Source organism: Nyctereutes procyonoides, unplaced genomic scaffold (genome assembly GCF_905146905.1).
Source record: "Nyctereutes procyonoides isolate TBG_1078 unplaced genomic scaffold, NYPRO_anot_genome, whole genome shotgun sequence".
Classification (NCBI taxonomy): Eukaryota; Metazoa; Chordata; class Mammalia; order Carnivora; family Canidae; genus Nyctereutes; species Nyctereutes procyonoides.
This window is the reverse complement of record NW_026575043.1, coordinates 54100291-54125470: the sequence shown is the minus strand read 5'-3', so window position 1 is coordinate 54125470 and position 25180 is coordinate 54100291. Positions and strand designations below refer to the sequence as shown.

At 40.9% G+C, this 25180-nt stretch overlaps 1 protein-coding gene across 1 annotated transcript in view; it reads left to right on the top strand.

The window, feature by feature from the left end:
* Nucleotides 1-25180, top strand: part of PTPN11 (protein tyrosine phosphatase non-receptor type 11) — an 85956-nt gene that overhangs the window by 23391 nt on the left and 37385 nt on the right. Inside the window, exons 3-6 of the mRNA XM_055322455.1 lie at nt 4196-4390; nt 6833-7025; nt 11686-11802; nt 12711-12824. Of these exons, the coding sequence (XP_055178430.1) occupies nt 4196-4390; nt 6833-7025; nt 11686-11802; nt 12711-12824 (619 nt within the window). The remainder of the gene's footprint in view (nt 1-4195; nt 4391-6832; nt 7026-11685; nt 11803-12710; nt 12825-25180) is intronic.

Here is a 25180-nt window from a genome sequence, read left to right as displayed (position 1 = left end):
CCTCATCATTATTTTTTATTTTCATTTTTTTAATAAAGATTTTATTTATTCATAGAGACAGAGAGAGAGAGAGAGAGAGAGAGAGAGAGAGGGGCAGAGACACAGGCAGAGGGAGAAGCAGGCTCCACACAGGGAGCCCGACATGGGACTTGATCCTGGGTCTCTAAGATCACACCCTGGGCCGAGGCAGGCGCCTAACCGCTGAACCACCCAGGGATCCCCGAATACTATCTTTATAGTTTACTTTTTGCACTTATAGAAATCTTTTAATGATCTTTCTCATTTTTGTAGTCAACTGAATAGCATATACCTTTCTACAATTTCCCTAGGGATACCTATAGATGAGAAGTCAGTTTTTTCTTTCTTTCTTTTTTTTTTTTTTTGAAGTCAGTTTTTTCTAATAGTTATTTAACAGTGATAGATAAGGCTCCAGTGAATGTGATCACATTTTGCATATGTTTTGTGCTTTTGAAAATCTGTTTTCAGGGTGAATTTCTTAGAGTGAGTTGATTGGGGCAGAGAGTAAATGCGATGATAGCATAGTTTTTTCAAATTCTTTTCCGTAGTGATTGTGTCATTTTGTACTTCCACCGATAATATATGAGGGGCCTATTTTTCCACAGCTTCACCATTTGAGTGTGGTCAAGCTTTTCTTTTTTATTAACTTAATAGGTGAGAAATAGTATCTCTGTGAATTTTAATTTTTATTTCTCTCAGGATTGAAGTTTAACATCCTTTAATATGTTTAATGACCATTTTTATTATCTTTTTTGTGAACTCTTAGAACCACTGCTTTTAATGACTGTGCAGCCCTGCCAAGTTTCATTTTTTATTTTTCTTCATATATCATACAGACACTGTCATATATGTGCACATTCCTCTGTGTGTGCATGTATGCAAGCATGTATGATGTGTTCTGGTTCTGTGCAGTCTAACCTTTTTGTTATGTGCCCATGCTTAAAAATTGATCATCATGTTGCCTTATATTCATTCAGTTTGTCAAGGAAGATCCCTTTTCCTTTCCCCCTTGTCCTCCCACTCTCCCTTTTTAATTTTGAGGAAAAGGAATCCCAGAAAAATAAAATTATGCAAATTATCCATGTTGTTTTTCCTGCCAGTCATTTTATCCTTCAAAATAGAATATAAAATAAAACAAAATTTCCCTTTACTCACCACTCTTGGTCCTATTCTTCCTTTTGTCCTATTGGCAGCTACTTTCATGAGCTTGTTGTACTTCTAATCCATTAAAAAATAGTATATATGTGTATATTTGTAATACAGTAAGTAACATTACATGGAAATAATATCTTTATGGTAATAAAATATAATGTATAGGGCAGCCCGGGTGGCTCAGCGGTTTAGCGCCGTCTTTGGCCCAGGGCCTGACCCTGGAGACCCGGGATCGAGTCCCACGTCAGGCTCCCTGCGTGGAGCCTGCTTCTCCCTCTGCCTGTGTGTGTCTCTGCCCCCCCCCCTCTGTCTCTCATGAATAAATAAATAAAATCTTTAAAATATATATATATATAACGTATATGTGTGTATGTAGATCTGTATCTTGAATAATACATAGTATTACTTGTCTGTGTGCTTATATTTTCATAAATGATACATGCTGAGCATATCATTCTACATTGTGTTCCTTTCATGTAGTATTATATTTTTGAAATCCATCTCTGTGCCTGTGTATTAACGTAGCTCATACCTGAAATATCTTTTTATTTGTTTTTTTTGAAGATTTTACTTATTTACTCATGAGAGACACAGAGAGAGAGGCAGAGACATAGGCAGAGGGAGAAGCAGGCTACCTGTGGGGAGCCTGATGTGGGGGCCTCGATCCCTGGACCCTAGGATCACTACCTGAGCCAGAGGCAGATGCTCAACCACTGAGCCACACAGGCATCCCCTGAAATATCTTTTTTTGTGTTATGTCATTAAGTAAAGGCTAGAAATGGGAAGCTCAAGTGTTAAAGTAGAATTAGATACAGTTGGGAGGAGGGTGACCCAAAGGACTCTTTTCACTTACTGGAAAATGTTGTCACCAAAAATTAGAAGTGAGTATTGTCAGTAACATTATGGATAGTTTTTCTTATATTCTTTAGTTCCCGTGTTCTTTTTCCTTTGGTAGAAATGTGTTTATATTTTCCAGAAGCTTCATCAGTAATGCTACAGGGTCAGACTAAGGTCAGTGGTTATCATTTTAGAAGTGCCTGGTCCTTTGTGGGGTGGGGGTGGGGGGTTTACCCCCCAAGGTAATAATGGGTGTCCTTGTGATGTATTCATTTGCTCAGGAAACTGAATGGAAGTCACCGACTGCTTCAGCTAACTAAAATACCAAGTTTTATTTTTATTTTTATTTTAATTTATGATAGTCACAGAGACAGAGAGGCAGAGACACAGGCAGAGGGAGAAGCAGGCTCCATGCATCGGGAGCCTGACGTGGGATTCAATCCCGGGTCTCCAGGATTGCGCCCTGGGCCAAAGGCAGGCGCCAAACCGCTGCGCCACCCAGGGATCCCCAAATACCAAGTTTTAGAAACTTTTGGTCAATGTTTTGTCAACTCAGTGGGATAGCATTTTAGCCATTTTATGCTGGAAACTGTCAATTGTGTTCTTAAAGTGATTATTTAAGGTACAATTATATATAGTATCATAAGTGCACCATGAGGGATCCCTGGGTGGCACAGCGGTTTAGCGCCTGCCTTTGGCCCAGGGCGCGATCCTGGAGACCCGGGATCGAATCCCACATCGGGCTCCCGGTGCATGGAGCCTGCTTCTCCCTCTGCCTATGTCTCTGCCTCTCTCTCTCTCTCACTGTGTGCCTATCATAAATAAATAAAATAAAATAAAATAAATTAAAAAAAAAAGAAATATCATTTCTTGTTTTAAAAAAAAAAAAAATAAGTGCACCATGACATGAATTTTGACAACTATATATGTAACCAACGGTACAGTCACAATATTTTTATCACTCTAGAAGATTACTCTGTGTCCATTTCTAATCTCCTTCCTTCTGCATAGCTACCACTGTTCTCATTTCAAACCCTGTAGACTAGTTTTGCTTGTTCTACAATTTCATTGATAATTGAAGTCATACAGTATATATTCATTTGTGTCTGGCTTCTCTCTCTCTCTCTCTCTTTTTTATTTTTATTTATTATTTATTATTTATTTTTTCTTTTAATTTATTCATGAGAGACAGAGAGAGGGGGGCAGAGACACAGGCAGAGGGAGAAGTAGGCTCCACTCAGGGAGCCCGATGTGGGACTCAGTCCCAGGTCTCCAGGATCAGGCTCTGGGCTGAAGGCAGCGCTAAACCACTGAGCCACCTGGGCTGCCCTCTCTCTCTTTTTAAAGGTTTTATTTTTAAATAATCTCTATACCCAGTGTGGGCCTTGAAACTCAACAACCCAAAGACCAAGAGTCATATGCTCCCCTTCCTGAGCCAGCCAGGCACCCCTGGTTTCTTTCTCTTAACGTAATGTTTTTGAGATTATCCATGTAGTTGTATGTATCAGTGTGTTTTTTTTTTAATTGCTGTGCAGTGTTCTGTGGTCTGAATATGTAACTATTTATTTGTCCATTTTGGTGATAAATGTTTGAGTTGCCAGGATTTTTCTATCTCAAATAAAGCTGCAATAATACTCTTCTACAAGTCCTTGGGTAGCTATACAGTTTCATTGGGGGGGGGCGCAAAATACTTATGAGTGGTTTTACTGGATTAGAAAATAGATGTTTAACTTTATGTGTCTTTTTTTTTTTTTTTAAAGATTTTATTTACTTATTCATGAGAGACACAGAGAGAGGGGCAGAGACACAGGCAGAGGGAGAAGGAGGCTCCCTGAGGGGAGCCTGATGTGAGACTCCATCCTGGGTCTCCAGGATCATGCCCTGAGCCGAAGGCAGACGCCCAACCGCTGAGCCACCCAGGCATCCCTAACTTTATGTGTCTCGATTAATTACTGATGAGAAAAATTATTGCCACTTAATATATGCATTTCGGTCAGACTTCCAAAATAGAAGTTGTACAAGGGAAAGGAGCCAGGCAACAAAGCCTTTGTGTTGAAATGGATGACTTGTAAACTGGCTCCTTGGGTATGTTTCAATGTTTAGGTGAAATCTGATATAGAATATGAGATCCATTTTTACTAGTATAGCTCTTTATTAGTTTTTGTTTCCCCCCAATGGACTCTTTTAGAAGAAATGGCGCTGTCACCCACATCAAGATTCAGAACACTGGTGATTACTATGACTTGTATGGAGGGGAAAAGTTTGCCACGTTGGCTGAGTTGGTCCAGTATTATATGGAACATCACGGACAATTAAAAGAGAAGAATGGAGATGTTATTGAGCTTAAATATCCTCTGAACTGTGCAGATCCTACCTCTGAAAGGTCAGTGACGTTTAATGCACCTCTTCCATGCCATAGGTGTTCTACGAATGCATTACGGGGCTTTGGCTTTACCTGTTTCTCAAGCTGCAATCTTTGCAACTAATTAAGTTTTACTGAAACAAGAATCATAGGATGAAATTATTTTCAGAGTGCCTTTTTTCTGGTGAAAGCTTCGATTAACGTTCCTTATGCTTAATTTTGCAGGGGTCACAGACTATTTCTGTATATACTTGGTACATGCAGTAATTTTAAGATTATTGAATTCGAGCCCATAATCTTTAAGAATTAGGAGAGGAAAATAAGTGCTAATGGAGGCGCCCAAGAAGCAGCAGTTCCCTGTAGCAGCTCCCCATCAGCTATTCAGCCATGCCACCAACAGATGTCAGTTTAAGCTCAGAAGCTGAAAGTCAGAGCTTGCAGAGGGTCAGATTTTTCATCAGTTCTGTTCTGTTATATCCACAAATGTGGGAGAATGACCTTGCTTAGAGGGAATTACGTTATTTCAGAGATCATCTGTCGCTTGATTTGGAACTAAGCTGATGAAAGCTGAGACTTGACTTATTTTTATTGATTTTATGGTTTTCTACATTCCCACTCTCCTCTCTGACTCAGTACAAACTCAGGGTCTACTTAATTAGGTTTGTATATTTTGTATCTTCAAATAGGTCTCTTCAACTTGCATCTACATGTCAGTGCTGTTACAGACAGATAATTTCTCTAGCTATACTATAACTTCAAGCAAAAGGCTGTCTGCCAACTCAGTTTATTTCTGAATTTTACTCTGTTCATTTGAGGGTGGATGAAAAACAATTCACTGTATATTCCTCTAGTGATGAGCCACTACACTAGCACTATCTGCCATGATAGTTAGTGCTTGCTTTCTTATCAAGATCCTGAGGGAAAAAGCCACATTATTAATATAACTTTGTGAAGGTTTTTTAAAAAGTTTGTTTGTTTATTTATTTAATTTCTATCCCCAACATGGGTCTTGAACTCATGACCCCAAGGTCAAGAGTCACAGGCTCTTCTGACTGAGCCAGCCAGATGCCCCGTTAAAATGTTTTTTTATAGTATCCTAGAGTGATATCTCAGAATCTGTCCTCTCGTGACCTGCATCAGGACTCTCGAGTACTGGGTAAAAATGCAGATTGCTGGGCTCCTTTCAAATGTAGTATATTGCTATTTCTGGTTGGGAGGCATGGGAATTCATTTTTTTAGCAAAATCCTTCAGCCTTTCCATAAATATATGCTTTAGAAATGATAACCCAGCATACAGTCTAAAGATACTGACAGCAAACTTGGAAGCTGTTGAAGTATTGGTTGGAAATATTAAGGAATTTGGAGTGCTTAAATTAATTTATAATGAAAATTTTTTAATGTAATGTTCACATACCAAAGCAAGGACAAACATTCAAATGATTTTTTTTTTAAAGATTTTATTTATTTATTCATGAGACAGAGAGAGAGAGAGAGAGAGAGAGAGAGAGAGAGAGAGAGAGGCAGAGACACAGGCAGAGGGAGAAGCAGGCTCCATGCAGGGAATCCAACGTGGGACTCGATCCCGGGTCTCCAGGATCAGGCCCTGGGCCCAAGGCAGCACTAAACCACTGAGCCACCCAGGCTGCCCAATTTTTTTGTTTCTACCATGACCACCTATTTTAATTTCTTTCTCTTTCTTCTTTCTTTCTTTCTTTCTTTCTTTCTTTCTTTCTTTCTTTCTTTCTTTCTTTCTTCTTCTTCCTTCCTTCCTTCCTTCCTTCCTTCCTTCCTTCCTTCCTTCCTTTTTCTTTCTTTCTTTCTTTCTTTCTTTCTTTCTTTCTTTCTTTCTTTCTTTCTTTCTTTCTTTCTTTCTTCTTTCTTTCTTTCTTTCTTTCTTTTTCTTTCTTTTTTTTTACGATTTTATTTATTTACTTGAGAGAAGGCACGAGTGAGGAGTGGGGGGTAAGGGGCAGAGGAAGAAGCAGACCCTCTCCTGAGTAGGGAGCCAGATGTGGGACTTGATCTCAGGACCCCCAGATCATGACTCAAGCTTAAGGCAGAAGTTTAACTGACTGAGCCACCCAGGCGCCAGTATTTTAATTTCTTTAAATGACCGTGATTCAATAGTCCTTTTAGGGTAGGGCATAGAGAAATGGCAAAGTGTATTTTTAAAAGATGGGAGATTTGAAAGAAAATAGGAAAGAGTGAGGGCATTTGTTTACAAATGACTGTGGGCCCATTTAAAAAGTTTAATGATTATTCTTAACATCTTTCTCATTTTTTTCCTGCCTGTTTGGGAAGCATGTTGTCTCATGTGGGATTGGCCAGTCTCTTAGAGGAATGAGTCTGTTTTTTAACTGTGTTCAGGAGAGATGGCTCTATATAGTAGTTTTGTGAAAGAATACTATGAACCTGTGGCAGAACTCTATTGATTTTTCATTTAAAATCAACATTTCATTTTAGGTGGTTTCATGGACACCTGTCTGGGAAAGAAGCAGAGAAATTACTAACTGAGAAAGGAAAACATGGTAGCTTCCTGGTACGAGAGAGCCAGAGCCACCCTGGAGATTTTGTTCTCTCTGTCCGCACTGGTGATGACAAAGGGGAGAGCAATGATGGCAAGTCTAAAGTGACCCATGTCATGATCCGTTGTCAGGTAAGGTCCCACTTGAACTACTGGTCTGGCAGAATGTCGTCTTTGGGTGATTCTTCTGCTGGAGGAAGACGGACATCACTTCTGGTCAGAATCTCCTGGCTCCTCCAATCATAGGCGTATATGCTTTTAGAACATTATTTATTATAATTGTTTCATCGTTTCAGAACTTTATTAAATTATTTCCAGTCTCTCGCTGGCAGATTAAGTTATGCCTCAGTGTATCACCTTTTGCCCTGTACTGGCTAATCTGTTTTTGCTGAAGTCAGCCTCATTTGCCATGTTTCGGAAGTGATGGCCTCAGCTTCTCCGATTCTCACAGCGTGGCCTATGACTGCATTCATAGTCCAGAGTTCCTGCATTAATTCTGGGAAAATTGAACTCCTTCTTTCTTTCTCTCTCTCTCTTCCCTCTCTCTCTCTTTCCTTCCTTTCCCCTTCCTTTATTCCTTCCCTCCTTCCTCCTGTCTTTCCTTCCTTCTTTTCTCCCTCCTTTTCTTTCTCCCTCCCTCTCTCCCTTCTTTCTTGATTTTATTTTTAAGTAATCTTTACACATAACATGGGGCTCAGACTTACAACCCTGAGGTGAAGCTCCACTGACTGAAACAGCCAGGTGCCCCTGAACTCACTATTTATTGTTTTTTTTTTTTTTTTAAGATTTTATTTATTTATTCATGAGAGACACAGAGAGAGAGAGAGAGAGAGGCAGAGACACAGACAGAGGGAGAAGCAGGCTCCTTGCAGGGAGCCCGATGCGGGACTCGATCCTCGGACTCCGGATCACGCCCTGAGCTGAAGGCAGACGCTCAAACTGCTGAGCCACCCAGGGATCCCACTATCTATCTATCTTTCTATCTATCTATCTATCTATCTATCTATCTATCTATTTATTTAGATTTTATTTATTTATTCATGAGAGACACAGAGAGAGAGAGAGGCAGAGACACAGGCAGAGGGAGAAGCAGGCTCCATACAGGGAGCCGCACGTGGGACTCGATCCTGGGACTCCAGGATCACACCCTGGGCTGAAGGCGGCGCTAAACCGCTGAGCCACCCGGGCTGCCCTATTTATTGTTTTTAATATGGTAATAGGACTAAGGAGGTTGATTCTTCGTCAACTATGTCAAACTTTGTTTTGACATAGTTTCCTTAAAAAATAAGTCAATTCACTTATTGACTTATTGATTGTTTTTAAATCACATATATATTTTAAAAACCCAACTTTATTGAGGTACGATTCCACACTATACAATTCACCCTTTTAAATTGGACAGTTTAGTGATTTTTGGTATGTGCACATATTATGCAACCACTGACCCTAATTCCAGAACATTTTCATCACCCCAAAAAGAAACCCTGTGTTCATTACCTCATTATTTCTCCTCCTTCCAGCTCTTGATATCCACTAATCTTTTTTTATTTTTATGGATTTGCCTGTTTTGGATGTTTCATATAGATGGAATTCTATAAAATGTGGCTTTTACATTGGTTTCTTTTACTTTACATACAAGGTTTATCCATATTGTGGTGTATGCCAACAAACTCTTTATTGTCAAATATTCCATTGTGTGGCTGGAGTACATTTTGTTCATTCATTAAAAGAATTGATGGGCATTTGGCTATTATGAATAGTGCTGTTTATGTACACATAAACATTTGTGTATAGATGTTTATGATACCCTCTATTTGGTGAGACAACATCCTCATATTTTAATTTATAAAGTACAGTTTCCTTTAGTTCTTTTAACATATTTATACTAGTTGATTTCAATTCTTTATCTGGGCTTTCTCAAGGATAGTGTTTATTGAGTACTCCCCCTGACCCCCCATGTTTGGTCCATACTTTCCTGTTGCTTTGCATGTTTCCTAATTTTTTTGTTGGAAACAAGACATTTTAAGTAATATGGTGATTCTGGAAATTAGATGACATCTTTTCCAGGGTTTGTTTTTGCTACTTTTTATTGTTGCTGTAGTTATTGTTGCTCTTTCTGTGTTTCGTGACTTTCCTTTATTCTTTGCCATGAGGAGCCACTGAAGTCTTTGCTTGGTTAGCTTAGTGGTCAGTTAATGATTGGACTGAGATTTCCTTAAGTGCCATGAATCATTAGGTCTCCCAGCCTTTGCCAAGGGGGCTGTGTGCGCGCGCGCGTGTGTGTGTATTGGGGCACGGTTTCATTGCTCTGGCAGATTATAACACTGTCTTAGCCTTCACCTTCTGTTTGCACAGAACTTCAGGATGAGCTAGAGGTGAAGATTAGGGTTTTCTTGGATCTTCCCTGGACTTCACATGGCCTTGCACATACACATAGCCTTCTAGCTTCTTGAGAATATGTTAGTTTTTTTTTTCTTTTACTTTTAATTTAAATTCCAGTTAGTTAACATACAGTATAATAGTTTCAGGTGTACAATATAGTGATTCAGCATTTCCGTACAAAGGCTGGTACTTCTCACAATAAGTACACTCCTTAATTCCCATTACCTATTTCCCCCATCCTCCCACCTGCCTCCCCTCTAGTAACCAATAGTTCTCTATAATTAACAATCTGTGTTTTGGTTTGCCTCTCTATGTTAGAAGTTTTCCAAGCCCTCTGTAGACATTGCCTAGATTTTCCTTCTTTCCTTTTGGTCAGTCTCTTATTTGCCTTAACTGGTATTCCCCGCTGCAGGCTATTGTGATACTAAACAGTTGCTGTTGATTATTTTTAGCAGATCCCCTGAAGACAGGACTAAGTGAGCTCTAAGTCAGGTCAAATAAACACAGGCTCTGAAAACAGGACTTTTTAAGGGAGCTGCTAACCAGGCCAAATACAGGTGTATCTCAGAGATATTATGGATTTAATTCTAGACTACTATAATAAAATTAATATGGCAATAAAGCAAGTCAAATGAATTTTTTGGTTTCCCAATGCATATAAAAGTTACATTTATGCTATACTATACTGTAGTTTATTAAGTGTGCAGTAGCATTATGTCTGAAAAAATAGACGTACTTTTTTGGGGGACAACATTAAAAAATACTTGATTGCTAAAAAGTGCTAACCATCATATGAGCTTTCAGTGAGTTATAATCACTGATTATGGATCACCATAACAAATATAATAATAATGAAAAAGTTTGAAATACTGAAAGAATTACCAAAATATGACACAGAGACATAAAGTGAGCAAATACTGTTGGAAATATGGTACCAATAGACTTGCTTGATGGAGGGTTACCACAAACCTTTAATTTGTAAAAAATACATATCAGCAAAGCGCAATAAAGCAAAGTGCAGTGAAACAAGGTTTGCCTGGAGGGATTATTCTCTGGGGATAGGTCCCATGAGAGAGCTCTAAATTCATTTTGTCCTCTGTAGCTGTGCTAGGTTGCTGGCTTTCATAGCTACTGTGGTTATGAGGCTGTTTGTTTTCAAGGCTATAGAAGAGCTGAAGAGAGATACATGGGAATATAGGGCAAGTTAAAATGCTGTGGTTTGCTCCTTAGTCATTTTTCTTGAATAAATGTTTCTTGGACTGTTGCAAGTTCTTGGTTAATTTCGAGGGTTCTGAGAAATATTATGAGAGCTTTTTTTTTTTTTTTTTTTAAGATTTTAGTTATTTATTTGAGAGAGGGAAAGCATGAGAGAGAGACAGATCACAAAGAGGAGGGAGGAGTAGAGAGAGAAGCTCTCTTGCAGGGCTCATGACCTGAGCTGAAGGTAGATGCTTAACTGACCAAGCCATCCAGGCACCTCTGATGACAGTTTTTATTAGTGTTTTTGTTGCTTTTATGGAAGAATGGATTTTCAGAAGTCCTTTGTCATTCTGAAAATACTTCTTCCCCACACTCCCATCACAGTTTTATTTTTATTTTTATTTTTTTAAAGATTTTATTTATTCATGATAAAGATAGAGAGAGAGAGAGAGGCAGAGACACAGGCAGAGGAAGAAGCAGGCTCCATGCTGGGATCCTGACGTGGAACTCAATCCCGGGACTCCAGGATCGCGCCCTGGACCAAAGGCAGGTGCTAAACCACTGAGCCACTCAGGGATCCCGATCAGTTTTATTTTTAAATAAAAGATTGTACCTGAATATCTTCATATATCATTTCTACGGTATTCTATTTTCTTAGTAATAATAATAATAATAACATCCTTTCCTGTTGTTTCCTTTAAATATCCTATTTTGATCTTTTTATTAGAAAAAAGTTACCTAGTGTCTGTTTATAATTTCCCTTTTAAATTTTCATTACAAGAGGAAAGTAGAGACATGTATATTTTGCCTTCAGTGCTGCCTACCCAGCCTTGGAATTTGTTGTGCTTCAGAGAGAAGTTGTTACTTATCTTCTCTTCAGCAGCCTGCCGTATAGTTGCTTAGCCTAGAATGTAAGTAAATAGTAAAGAATACTGTTTTTCATTTCTTTAACTACTTAGTGAATTTATGAAGGGGACAATTTTTTGTACTCGAGTTGCTGAGAGATACTTAGAGCATCTCACACTTCGCAGTCAGCTCTTTCACATTGGGTCAGCCTTTGCCCTTCCATTGTCCTCATTTCCTTCTCTTTGTACTACTATAGCTGTTTGATCTTTGGGTGAGAGTCAGTCTGTATACTTCAGTTGGGAAAAACAGTAATTTAACATAAAGATAAAAAGCAGGACTTTTTGTTTTTTTTTGGTCTTGAAAGGAACTGAAATATGATGTTGGTGGAGGAGAACGGTTTGACTCTTTGACAGATCTTGTGGAGCATTATAAGAAGAATCCCATGGTGGAAACTTTGGGCACAGTACTACAACTTAAGCAGGTGAGCTAAAACTCTTATCTCCTTATAGAGTTAAAAAACTCCTGATGGAATATTTCAAATATAGAGTAGTAGAATAGTGTCATGAACTTACACACACACTGATCAATTTACCAAGTCTTGTTTCATTGTTACTGCACTCACTGTTCTCCACCTTCAGTGTTTGGAAACAAATTCCAGATCTTGCATCATTTCCAGGATTGTCTTCATGTGTATCTCTAAAAGGCCTCCTAGAGGTTTTTTTTTTTTTTTAAGATTTTATTTATTTATTCATGAGAGACAGAGAGAGAGAGAGAGAGAGAGAGAGAGAGAGAAAGGCAGAGACAGGCAGAGTGAGATGCAGAGAGAGAGAGAGAAAAGCAGAGACAGGCAGGGGGAGATGCAGGCTCCATGCAGGGAACCCAATGTGGGACTTGATCCTGGACCAGGGATCACAACCTGAACCAAAACCACTAAGCCACCCAGGTGTTCCCCTCCTAGAGTTTTTATTTTTTTGTTTTTTTTTTTTTCTCCTAGAGTTTTTAAAGCAAGCTTTTACCAATTTTTTATTCTAGATTTACCTTTGGTTACTTTGGGTTACCTTACTCACTTTGGAGCTATTGCTATTTCAGAGTTTACCTAGTGGCAGATTATACCATCTCTCTAAGTAATGTTGTGATCTATTTATAAAGAAAAATAGGTTTGAATTTATGTTACTGGAGTAAAGTATGTGTGGAGATTGAAGAAAGATTTCCTCACAAAATAGAAAAGAAAGTGAAAGTGTATTGGAAAACTTTGATTGTGAATTACCATGTCCTTTGAATTTCTTACTCTTGCCTTATGAATATAAACATGGAATTTTTTTTTTGCATTAACACTTTTTTTTTTGGTAATATTTTCTTCATTTCACACCAACTGCTGAATTTGATTAGCCCCTCAACACAACACGTATCAATGCAGCTGAAATAGAAAGCCGGGTTCGAGAACTAAGCAAATTAGCTGAGACCACAGATAAAGTCAAACAAGGCTTTTGGGAAGAATTTGAGGTAAGTTATCAAAAAAATTTTTTTTAACTTATTAAATACTATTTTTAATGAGAGAAAAGTTGGCCCTGTATTTGGAATTGGATAAAAGACTTGAATCTGTATTCTTTCTTAATTCAGCCATTGATTGACATGACACAAGTTGCTGAGGGGGCTTCTTTGAAATAGAAGGGCATTGTGTTCTGGGAGAAGGGAGTTGGCAGTTAATATTAAATGGATGAGCCAATAGCTCCATTTGGCTCTTTTGGTTTGGACTGCTGGCAAAAAACCAGAAAAACAAAAGGATCTAATTCCTTTGGAAGATTTCCAGCATTGGCTGGCTTCTTTAGAAAGAATCTATAGCCTTCTTGCAGTGAATAAATAAAAATGAAATACCTCATGGTGGTTTTAATTTGGGAGTTGACATTTATAACTTTGGGAAGTTAAGTGAACTGATTTCTTTCCTGAAACCAACTTGGGTAGGAGAATGTCTCCAGAGGGAATGTGCTGTGTTCCTGTTTCCCTCTGGTATGTTACTTACCAGTTCATATCGTAATGTCGTTCTCTCTTCTTATCCATTTGATTGGAAACCTCCTCAAAAACAAGAATTGTACCATACTTACCTTAATAGTTACCCCTAGCATGTGGCACAGTACCTAATACACAGTAGAAACTCCATGAATGGAGCCATGGATGGATATTTACATTAAGGTAACGTTGTATTGTTTTATTATTACTATTCTGTTTATGGGAATGATTGACTATTCCATACTTTCTGTAGGACTTTAGAATTCATGAATATTTGTGAAATGAATGAATGGCCACATGAATTCCTTGAAACCACAGTACTTCCAATAAACTTGTTGAGATAAACGTTATTTCCATTTTATGGAGGGGGGCAGCCTGAGTCTTGGGGAGGTTGAGTAAATCCTCCAATCTCTATACCACAAATATTGATTGTGCTATAGCACTTAGGTTGAGTGCAGAATAGAACAGTTACAGTCCTTGCTCCACAAGAAGCTGAGCTCAGGTTTATTCGTTCATACGAGGTATTACGTTAATCGCTGAGGACATCATGGTGAACAGGATGGACAGGGTTTCTGTCTTTAAGGAGCTTCTAGTTGAGAGAGGGAAGAAAGTGATGATCAACATAATGAGTCAGAATTTTTAAACCTCAAGCTCACTGCTCCCTTCATTCTGTCCCACCAGCAGAAAAAATAAAGGGCAGCATTTCTATTCATTTAATTACTTTCACTTTATTTCATTCATTTCATGTATAAAGCCTCATGAAATAGACATTTTACAAACCTTGCATTAAAATTTGTTTTTTTTTAATATTTTATTTTATTTATTCATAGACACAGAGAGAGAGAGAGAGAGAGAGAGAGAGAGAGGCAGAGACACAGGCAGAGGGAGAAGCAGTCACCACACAGAGAGCCTGACGTGAGACTGGATCCTGAGTCTCCAGGATCACACCCTGGGCTGCAGGCAGCGCTAAACCGCTGCGCCACCGGGGCTGCCCTTGCATTAAAATTTGAAAGAAGAACCTATTTTTCAAAACTTTTTGCTATGTAAAATATCAAATATATACAAAAGCAGAGAGAAGAGCATAATCACAGCAATGTGTCTATCACCAAACATTAACAATTGTTGATATAGGGCCAGTCTTTTTTAGCTACTCCCCAGTGATTCCCCTAGCCTTGGCTTATCTTTTTTTTTTTTTTTTTTTAAGATTTTATATATTCATTTTTAGAGAGAGTGAGTGAGTGAGAGTGGGGAGGAGATGTAAAAGGAGAGAGAGAATCTCAAGTAGATTCCATGCTGAGCGTGGATTCTGACCCAGGGCTGGATTCCACAACCCTGAGATCATGACCTGAGCCAAAACCAGAGGCTGAATGCTCAACTGCCTGAGCCACCCAGGTGCCCCCAGCCTTGTCTTATCTTGAAGCAAATCCCAGGTGTTTTTTCATGTATAACTATTTCATTTCAAAAGATTTAAACCAGAATATCATTCTCACATGTAGAACTATTAATAATAACAATGTTAAATGGGTGTCATTCACTGTTCACATTTTCCTGATTGACATGTGTGCATGTGTGCACAAACATGCAGTTTGTGTGAATGGAGAGTGCCTCTTCCTACTTGATTAAGAAAAACTTTGAGGGATCCCTGGGTGGCGCAGCGGTTTGGAGCCTGCCTTTGGCTCAGGGTGCGATCCTGGAGACCCGGGATCGAATCCCATATCGGGCTCCCGGTGCATGGAGCCTGCTTCTCCCTCTGCCTGTGTCTCTGCCTCTCTCTCTCTCTCTCTCTGTGACTATCATAAATAAATAAATTAAAAAAAATATTTAAAAAGAAAAAACTTTGAAAAAAAAAAACTTTGAATGTGTTATATAGATTTGTATAAAGAACCCCCATATGTCATTATCAACTTTGCCAATTACTTTATTTGTAAATATTTCAGTATTTATGGAATTCTTAAAAAATTAATCAAAATACTCTTCCACATCTAGAAGAAAAGAACACAAGTTCATCAGATATCACTAAATTATGCCACTTGTTTTATAATTAAAAAAATTTGTTGGGGGATCCCTGGGTGGCGCAGCAGTTTGGCGCCTGCCTTTGGCCCAGGGCGCGATCCTGGAGACCCGGGATCGAATCCCACGTCGGGCTCCCAGTGCATGGAACCTGCTTCTCCCTCTGCCTATGTCTCTGCCTCTCTCTCTCTCTCTGTGTGACTATCATAAATAAATAAAAATTAAAAAAAATTGTTGGATTATGATTTAGATATGCTTCACACATACCTCTCTTTTAAAAGTCTTATGTCTCTTAATATTTTGGCTCCCTTCCATCCTTTCCTCCCCTCTTTCTTCTTCCTCTCCCTCATCTTAGTCCACTCGGTCTTCAGTAGCAAAATATCACAGGCTGGATAGTTTATAGACAGAAATGTATTTTTCATAGTTCTGGAAGTCTGAGATCAGGGTGCTAGCATGGTCAGGTGAGGGCCCTCTTCTGGGTTGTAGACTCTTGTATGCTTAGATAGCAGAAGGGATGAGGGAGCTCTGTGGGGTATCTCTCTCTCTCTTTTTTAGAGAAAGTGTGTGTACATGCATGTGAGCAGGGGTAGGGAGGGCAGTAGGGAGGGGCAGTGGGGGAGGAGAGAGAATCCCAAGCAGGCTCCACACTGAGCATGGAGCCTGACACAGGGCTTGATCCTATGACCCTGAGACATGATCTGAGCTGAAGTCAAGAATCAGACGCTCACCTGACTGAGCCACCCAGGTGCCCCTGTGGGGTCTCTTTCTTTTAGAAGGATACCCTGCCTCTTAATATCATCACCTTTTGGGGGTAGAAAAAATATATATATATTTTTGAAAAAAAATATTAAACTGTTTTTAGTAATCACAACTCAGCAAAATCCAAACCATAAGGAACTTTCAGGACAAAAGCCCTGCTTTCTCCAACAACAGCAACAACAAAGAGGAGAAGCAGGCTCCCCTTGAGCAGAGAGCCCAACATGGGGCTCAGGACCTTGGGATCATGACTTAAGCAGAAGGCAGAGCTTAACCTACTGAGCCACCCAGGCACCCTAATAGTAACATTTTTAATGTTCCATGTTAAAAAACACAATAGTTGTCACTCATCTTTTTATTATTATTATTAATTATTGTTATTGTTTTTTAAAAGATTTTATTTATTCAGGACACCTGGGTAGCTCAGCAGTTGAGTGCCTGTCTTTGGCCCAGGGCATGATCCTGGAGTCCCAGGATCGAGTCCCGAGTCGAGCTCCCTGCACAGTGGGGAGCCTGTTTCTTGCTCTCCCTCTGCCCCTGCTCATGATTTCTCTCTCTCTCTCTCTCTCTCTCTCTCAAATAAATACAATCTTTAAAAAGAAAATTAAAAGATGTTGAACTTTCTTGGTAAAGATAAGACGTAGTGAGCTATTTTCAGACTAGATCCATGTTCATCTGACACATTGTTTTAAAATGGTAGCTCAGGTGATCATTCATACACACACTACCTTTACAGTGACTTTGAACTTTCAAAAAAAATGACAACAGTGAGGTGGGTGTCTGTCGTAGTGGTGGATATTTGAACACTAAGTTCACTTAGGCAATGCTTAGGGGAAAAGTCAGACCTTCCCAGAGAGCTTGTGGTGGCAGGGGTGTTTTTCGAGATCTTGGTGGGGTCAAGATATGAGCTTTGAACTCCTAGCCTTACTTTTCTGGCCTTGGAAAAAGAAGGTTGATTGTAAATGCTGGCCTATTGGTTTCACTCTGTGCATTTCAAATTCAGGTCATCTTTTATACATTATTAACAAAAAAGGTGAGGGGGATTGAGTTGGCTTTTCGGGGAAGTGGAAAAAACAAGATCATGTCTTCTCTGTAGAGATCAGTCTGATGTGATAAAGCATCATTCACTACATCAGAGTGTTAAATCTGATAACCAAAGGTAGATAATAGCTGATAGTCTGCTGTCTGGGTCTCTTAGGTACCCGCTTCTCAAATCCAGTTAATTAATTAGTTAATTAATTAAAAAAAGATTTATTTATTCATGAGAGACACAGAAAAAGAGGTAGAGACACAGACAGAGAGAAAAGCAGGCTCCTTGCAGGGAGCCCCATGCGGGACTTGACCTCCGGACCAGGATCATGCCCTGAGCCGAAGGCAGATGCTCAACCACTGATGGTCTCGGCGTCCCTCAAATCCAGTTAATTCTTAAAAAATGCCCTTTAAGGTTGGGGTGAAGGGAGGATGGCTAAGAACAGAATCAAACCATGAAAGAAAAAATGAGATATGTGGAAGCAGAGACTCATATTCTAAATCCTGTGAAACTGAAGTTTGATCCCAACAGCAAGGCATTATTATTTTAGCAATTATTTCAGTTGTTTCCTGGGAGGTGATACATTTGGGATCAGTTTCTTCTTACTGTGTGTTCTCATGCTCTTTAAAAGTGAACCAGAACTCTAAATTGCAATGCTTCTTGTAATTTAACTCCGACAGCTGTGTTTTGTTTGTTTCTATGGCCAACTCTGTTATCTGTAAAACTCTATGTGTCCTTTCAGATATGTTACCCCAGAGGACACTTAGAGATTATTTCTGCATTTTATACATCCTTAAATACAAAGGATGTAAATACAAGCTTCTTATGAAGCTCTTTGGGTTAGGTCTTTTCTTCTTTGCTTCTAAAAGAAATTCAGGGGATACCTGGGTCACTCAGTGGTCGAGCGTCTGACTTCAGCTCAGGGCATGATCCTGGAGTTCTGGGATTGAGTCCCGCATGGGGCTCCCCGTGGGAAGCCTGCTTCTCCCTCTGACTGTGTCTCTACCTCTCTCTGTGTGTCTCTCATGAATAAATTAATAAATAAAATCTAAAAAAAATAATAAATAAATTCAGGTTGTTGATCTTCTTCTAGGGTTTGTTGTAGGACGAAACGTTGTAACCCCAAGTCTGATTTTGTTCCTAGAGACTGCCCATTTTTGCTCTGTGTACACATCTTGTATCTCCTGCATCTCTCTGCTTATGAATGTGAAGAGGCAGCTAATAGTTCTAGATTTGTTGTAATGGAGCAAAGTTCTGCTAAAACGAGACACTCACTACATAAATGAAAAGGCAGGTTATGATCTTAGAATTTTGTGCCTGCAATGTGCTTTACCTGAAACCAGAACTCAGCCTTTGTGCATCTTGGTGAGATCTGTATTGTATGGCCACGTTTATAGGGTATGTGTACTCTCTCTCCACCCGTTCTTCCCTTTGGAGTCCTCTGGGCCTGAGCTGCCAGGGTACACTGGGCTGAACCTGGACATCTGACTGCAAGACCCAAGTGCAGGGTGGAAGTCTTGCTGCTGACAGAACTTCAGCTGCCACTCCTTCTTTCACCCTCCTGCTCCATCTGGCTGCCCTCTCTGTATCCAGTATCCCTGCTCTCTAGATACCTGCTTCATCCTTTGTTTCCTTCCATAGATTCCTCAGGTTCTTGACTTACAAACCGTACTTCTGGTCCCTTACAGGTTGAAACCAGCAACTTTAGTCTTTGTACCAAAGTCTAGGATTCTCATTGGCTCAGTTGCCATCCATATCTGGTCCAAGGAGTGGTACCCAGGACATGATCACTTAGAACAACTAAGTCTGTAAGGAAAAACAGTTGTTAGAGATGAGTGTTCTAGGGAGTTAGACAGATGTCCCCCAAATATTTTCCCCAACAGTAGACATTGGTAGTGGCGTGATTCATTCATTCATTCACCAAATAGTTATTAAGCACAGACTCTATGCTGGGTTCTCTTCTAGGGCCTGGGGATGTACCAGGAAGCAAATTGAAGTTATTATCCTTCTGGAGCTTTGTAGTCAACTGGAAGAGACAGAGAGTAAACAAATAAGTGAATGTTATGTGAGATGGTGATATATAGGTCATGTATGCTATGGAGACAATAAAATAGGGCCAGATAGGAAGGGTGTGCTAATGGGAGCATTACCATTTTACACAAGTCTGTCTCTCTGATATAGTGATATTTGAACAGAACTTCGAAGGAGATAAGAGAGCAAGCCATGGAGATAACTTCAGAAAGAACATTCAAGGCAGAAAGAACAATGTTAAAGTTGGATGTCTAACTGCCTGATAGACATCTGATGGGAATATGATTGTTCATACGATGTTATGGGTGGGATTATACTAGGATAATGTTCCTTTGTCACTTCACCTTGTTAACACTCCTCAGTTCCCAGCTTCAGGGTCATTTTCTCAGGGAAACCTTCCCTGATCCCTGTCTGCATACCTGGATTGTTTTTTTTTTGTTTGTTTTTTTTTTTTTTTTTTAGATTTTATTTATTTATTCATGAGAGACAGAGAGAGAGAGAGTCAGAGACACAGGCAGAGGGAGAAGCAGGCTCCATGCAGGGAGCCCGGTCTGGGACTTGATTCTGGAACTCTAGGATCACGCCCTGGGCCGAAGGCAGAGGCTCAACTGCTGACCACCCAGGCATCCCATGGATTGGTTCTTATTACAGGCGCACCTAGGTAGCAGCCCTTTACTTTATAATCCTTGCTCTTCTTGGAGTTTTCAGGCACTCCATGTGGCTATTGTTTTCATGCTTGTCTCGTACCATGAACTCACAGAAGCAGAAGACATTAGGTCTGTTGGAATAATGAGAGGTTTTGCTCGAATTAAACTAATGGTGAACAAATAAAGAGATATACTTTGATTCTGCTATTATAAGTCTGCCATTTGCATATTATCTTTGAAAAGAACCCAAAGCAGTCTGTGGGCCCCAGAAGAACAAATAGTCCTGTGTTGTTTCCTGTATCCCCCAGGAGAGACTACAGGAGAGCCTGGCTCACAAGTAGACACAAAGGATGTATTTGCATTGGGTGTTGAATATAAGTTCTTTTTAGTAGAGAGAGAGAGAGATGTATTGGATTCAGACTGTATGTATTCAATAGGGAACAGCTTTCTGATGCTTACAAAGTATGGAGGAATATTCCAGGCTTTGCTTTGATATATTCCTCTTTACTCCTGTGTACTTTTCATGTGGAGACCCTGCTTGAGGGTGTAAATGCACATTTTAGTCTTCAAGACCCTTCTACATACTTGCGCAAGAGAATCTAATTCAGCATGGTAGTTAATGAATTTCAGAAAAATTTTAGCTTTGAACCTCCTGTTCTGACTTAAAAAAAAAAACAAAACCCACAACACACACTCATACAAACCCTACACATCATATTAACTGGGGTTATTTTTTCCCAGTGCTTTAAACTTGTTTTCCTTAGTAATTTGATTTTTGTTTTTCAAGCCCATCCTCCTTCTGTTACGCAAGCGTCTCTCTGTCGTGGTCTGAAGCTGTTTTCAGCTTGCATGGGCGCTGCAGTCATTTCCCTGACAGCTACACAGATGTCCTGGATTCTGCCAGCAGCTCTGCCAACCGACGTGTCTCTAGGAGGAGCTAATGCCTGTCTTCAAACCCACAGTCCGGTTTGATTTCTTTAAAGTGATTACGTCCTGCTCAGGGGAGCTATAAATTCTACTTTGAGACGGTTAGTTTTATGGAAACAAGACTTTAACTGCACCCCAAAGCTGTGTCTAGAATAATAATTCTTGCTGGTGATCTCTAGCTGACATCTTCCTCTTGGTGGCTGAGCCCCCAATCAAGGCTCCGGCCTTGTGCTTCAGAATGCTCTGGGACGGCAGGCCTGAGCTGGAGCTAGGATTTTCCACATAGGCCTGAGCTCCCAGTTGCTTAACAGAAGCGCTGGTGCCTTCCTGTGGGCAGAGCTCTACAGTGGTTAGAGGTTTTATTCTGCAAGCTTAATGTTCCTTTCTGGGGAAATTCTTTTGTTTCCTTTGGACTTTCTCTTCCAGCATCTCTCTCTGTTCTGTTCTTTGCCCCTCTGGTGTCAGGTTTTTCTCTTTAGAGTTGTTTCCTTTTGCTGGAGGAGCTTGGTGTCTTCACAGAGAATAAGAACTGAAGGTGCTTTCAGGCCCTTGAACAGATATCTCATCTCTGCCTCAGGCTTCCCTGTCACCCTTAAATGACCTTGCTGCTTTCTGCGTCTGCCATTCTCCTCTGTCTTCCTCACTGAGCGGGCCATGGCTGTGGCCTCTGTTTCTTCTGAGCTCCTGCTCTGTTTAACCTTGGGATGGGACTTCTTCCCACATACCAAGAGAGCACTGGTGGAAGATCCCAGCAGCTTTCTTATTGTGACACCAATAGTCTTTGCTTTAGCCCCTTTTCCCTTGTGTGCTGCTTTTGAGACCACTGTCAGCTCCTCATTCCAACAATTTCCTTCTCTTGCTTTCTCTGACCTGTGGCAGCATAGGCTTGGTTTTGGCCCTTTCCCGCTCCCTGTGCCTCTGGTTGCTCTCTACCTTCCCTTCTTCTGACCAGCTACTTGACAGTTCCCTAAGACATGGTCTGGACTGGCTGACTATGGCCATTCCCTAAGACATGGACATGGTTCATTTGGCTTGAAAATTTGCTTTTCGTTGGGTAGTACATCCATTCTCATCCTTTTCTGGCTAACCCCTAAGTTTATCTTGCTTCTGAGCTCTGGTTTTGCCTTTTAAATTATATTTTCCACATTTCTTGGCTGTCCTGTCTCTTCATATTTGAAGATATGAATAGGAGCCTATTATTTCCCCCTTCAAACCAAATGCCCCCTTTTACTTCACTGTCTCTGGCGCTCATGCTGTTTATCCGTTGGCTCCACAGGCTGGAGTCTTCAGAACCTCTCCTACCTCCTCTTTATCCCCTTTCTACTGTACCTTGCCATTCACCAAATGCTATTGATTCTCCTTTCCTGATGTCTTTCTGCTCTTAGAGAACAGAAGAAAACTTTCATTTATTGTCTACTTGGTGCTGCATATTGGGCTAGAGAAGGCATCTCATTGCATCCATGTGTTCTGAGAGATCAAGGCACCTGCTTGGGACTGCCCAGGTAGGCAGTGGTGGAGATAGAGTCTCATCTGATGCCAGAGGTACAGGCTTTCATCACCCCAGAAGACAGGAGCTGTTCTTTTCCCCTCTGTGTATCACCCTCCACCCTTTGTACGAATCTGCACTCAGCATTTCTCCTGTGCCTCTTGTGCTCAGAAACCATCAGTGGCTCCCTATTTCCCACCTGAGACATACCCTTTGCATTTTGATGAAGAAACTGAAAGAAGTGAGAAACTTGTCCCCAGGGGTGGGGCTGGGGGTGGGGCAATGGTTGGCTGTGTGGTGTGATCAGGTAGACTTGACTCCGAGTCTGCTACATCATGCTTCTTTTCACTCAGCTGTTAACGATTCTTCTGCCCAGTTTTTAAGGCCCACCATTGTTTTTCTGACCCTCTGCATCTAATCCCATTGCCCCACTTCCTAGTATACAGCTTCTAGACTTATCTGCCAGTCTCCTTTACCTCTTAGTAACTCTAGCCTCTTAGCCATGTTTGCTTGCCTTCCCTAACTTGGTGAGGTGTCTTTCTTTCTTTCTTGGACCTGTTTAAATGCTTCACCTGCTTCAGGCCTCAGCTCTTCCCAGAAACCTGCTTCAGTGAGTTTTTGTGGATATCACTCCCTAAATTCCACACCACATAATTAATTCCACACTTAATTATAGAGCAAATTATAGAGCAAAAAAAAAATATATGTGAGCAAATTGTGTCAGAAACTGTTCTCCTCTAGGGACTGTGCCTTTTAATTCATTTTTCTACTGATTCTCCACCTTTTTATTTTTTTTATTTTTTTTCTTTATTTATTTATGATAGTCACAGAGAGAGAGAGAGAGAGAGAGAGAGAGAGAGAGAGGCAGAGACACAGGCAGAGGGAGAAGCAGGCTCCATGCACCGGGAGCCCGACGTGGGATTCGATCCCGGGTCTCCAGGATCGCGCCCTGGGCCAAAGGCAGGCGCCAAACCACTGCGCCACCCAGGGATCCCGATTCTCCACCTTTTTAGAGGAAGGGGGTGTCTGGGCTTACAATAGGCAGCCGGGAGGGGACCAGATCTTGGGTTGGTTTTGTCCGTCAACTTCCTAAGTGCTTATCCATCATTTGGGACTTTCTCTGGTGATGCAGGTCTACAGCTGCCCCTTCATTCCTGGGCAATGCTCGTTCAGGACAAGCTGCCCCAAATCCATCGCATAGAAATGGTGACAGGCTGTGCAGCATGATGATGGGGCCGGGGGGGGGCGGCTTTCACCTGCCCGTGGTTCCTGGTGACACTGTAGGCTTTGCAGTAAAGAGGACCTGATGAGAAATTGCAGTGTTCCTTTGCATAGAGGACAGATGCCAAAGGAAAACAGAAGTTCATTCAGACTGGGTAGAATGCTTGCTTTTGGATCCTGCCCAGGTGGTTACCACTGTCTTAATAATTATTCATGGCATCAGAGCCAGGGAGACCATCTGCCTGCCAGCCTTTCTCGGCTCCCTTTCTGTCCTTCAGGAGGCCATGGCCGAGGGGGGGGGAAGGGAGAGCGAGTGGGAGCTTTTACATTTTTATTATTAATTTGCCTGTAAAAAACCCCTTCGTTTATTATGGAAGCTTTCAAATACTCCAAAGTAGAGAAAATAGTGTGATGGACCTTCTTTTTCCCAACTTTGAAACTCACTAACATTTTATTAATCTTCTTTCCTTTATCACCACCCCTCCCCCACCTCATCTAATATATACACCCTTGTAGTTTTTTATTTTATTTTTATTTATTTTTATTTTTAAAGATTTTATTTATTCATGAGAGACACAGAGACACAGGCAGAGAGAGAAGCAGGCTCCCCACAGGGAGCCTGATGTGGGACTCAATCCCGGGACTCCAGGATCATGCTCTAGGCTGAAGCAGATGCTCAACCACTGAGCCACCCAAGTGTCCTATCTGCCAGTTTGTTTAACAGCGGCTGTCTGTCTCTCTTTGATCCTGTTCCTCCATTTGGATTCATGACGTTTTGGTCAGGAGTCAGGTCCAGTGGTTTTCAATCAGGGCTTTGGAAGTCCTGTGGGGGTCTCTTGGTCATTATAGTGACTGGGGGTGGGGTGCTGCTCTTGGCATTTAGGCTGCAGGGGCTCCGGGGAGTGGGAAACGGGTGTTCATTGGCCATAAACATCAGGGGATGGTTCTGCTCAATGGACACTTGTCCCATACACCATTAGTCATGCTCCTGGGCACTTTTTTTTTTTTTTAAGATTTTATTTTTAAGTAATCTCTGCACCCAATGTGGGACTGAAACTCACAACCCTGAGATCAAGAGTCGCATGCTCCACTGACTGACCCAGCCAGGCAACCCAGGTCCTGGGCACTTCAAAATGTACAATGTGGATCAGGGGATTGGCTCTCTCTTGAGACTTTTTAAAGCTTAAAATTTAATATAATCCCTTTGGCTCTGGATCTGTTTTGACTCATGCAATCAGGAGACTGTAACTAGCCTCTGGCATATTTTAGGGTTCATCATTTAATCCAAATTCTTTGTTTGTATTACTTGGGCAAACAGGTACCTTGCAGCCTCTGTCCTTGCAGCTTTACATTGTTCCTTTTTCTGCTTGTCATTATCATTAGCATCCCTGCCACCACCGAGTGGAGACTGGGGATGGAGACACAAGTGACATTTAGCTTGACAGGTCATTTGCAGTTTTTTTGTGCCCCAGGGACTGCTGGTGAGAGAGAGGTTGTGGAAGATAAACCAGCAAAGTGTTGTAATAACCTGCAGGGGCAGGCTTGTTGGATATTCTTCTGCTTCTTCCAGCCATCAGCCTGGTGCTGGGGAGGAAACACCCCATGGCAGGTGGTGGCTGATCATCTTGGGTTCCGTTGGGGAGCCTCTGTGGGTAGAGCATGGCAAGTCACCCTTCTGAGTTCTTTTTATTTTCAGCCTCCCTCTAGATGGATGGCAGCCTTCCTCTGTGGAAAATGAAATGTA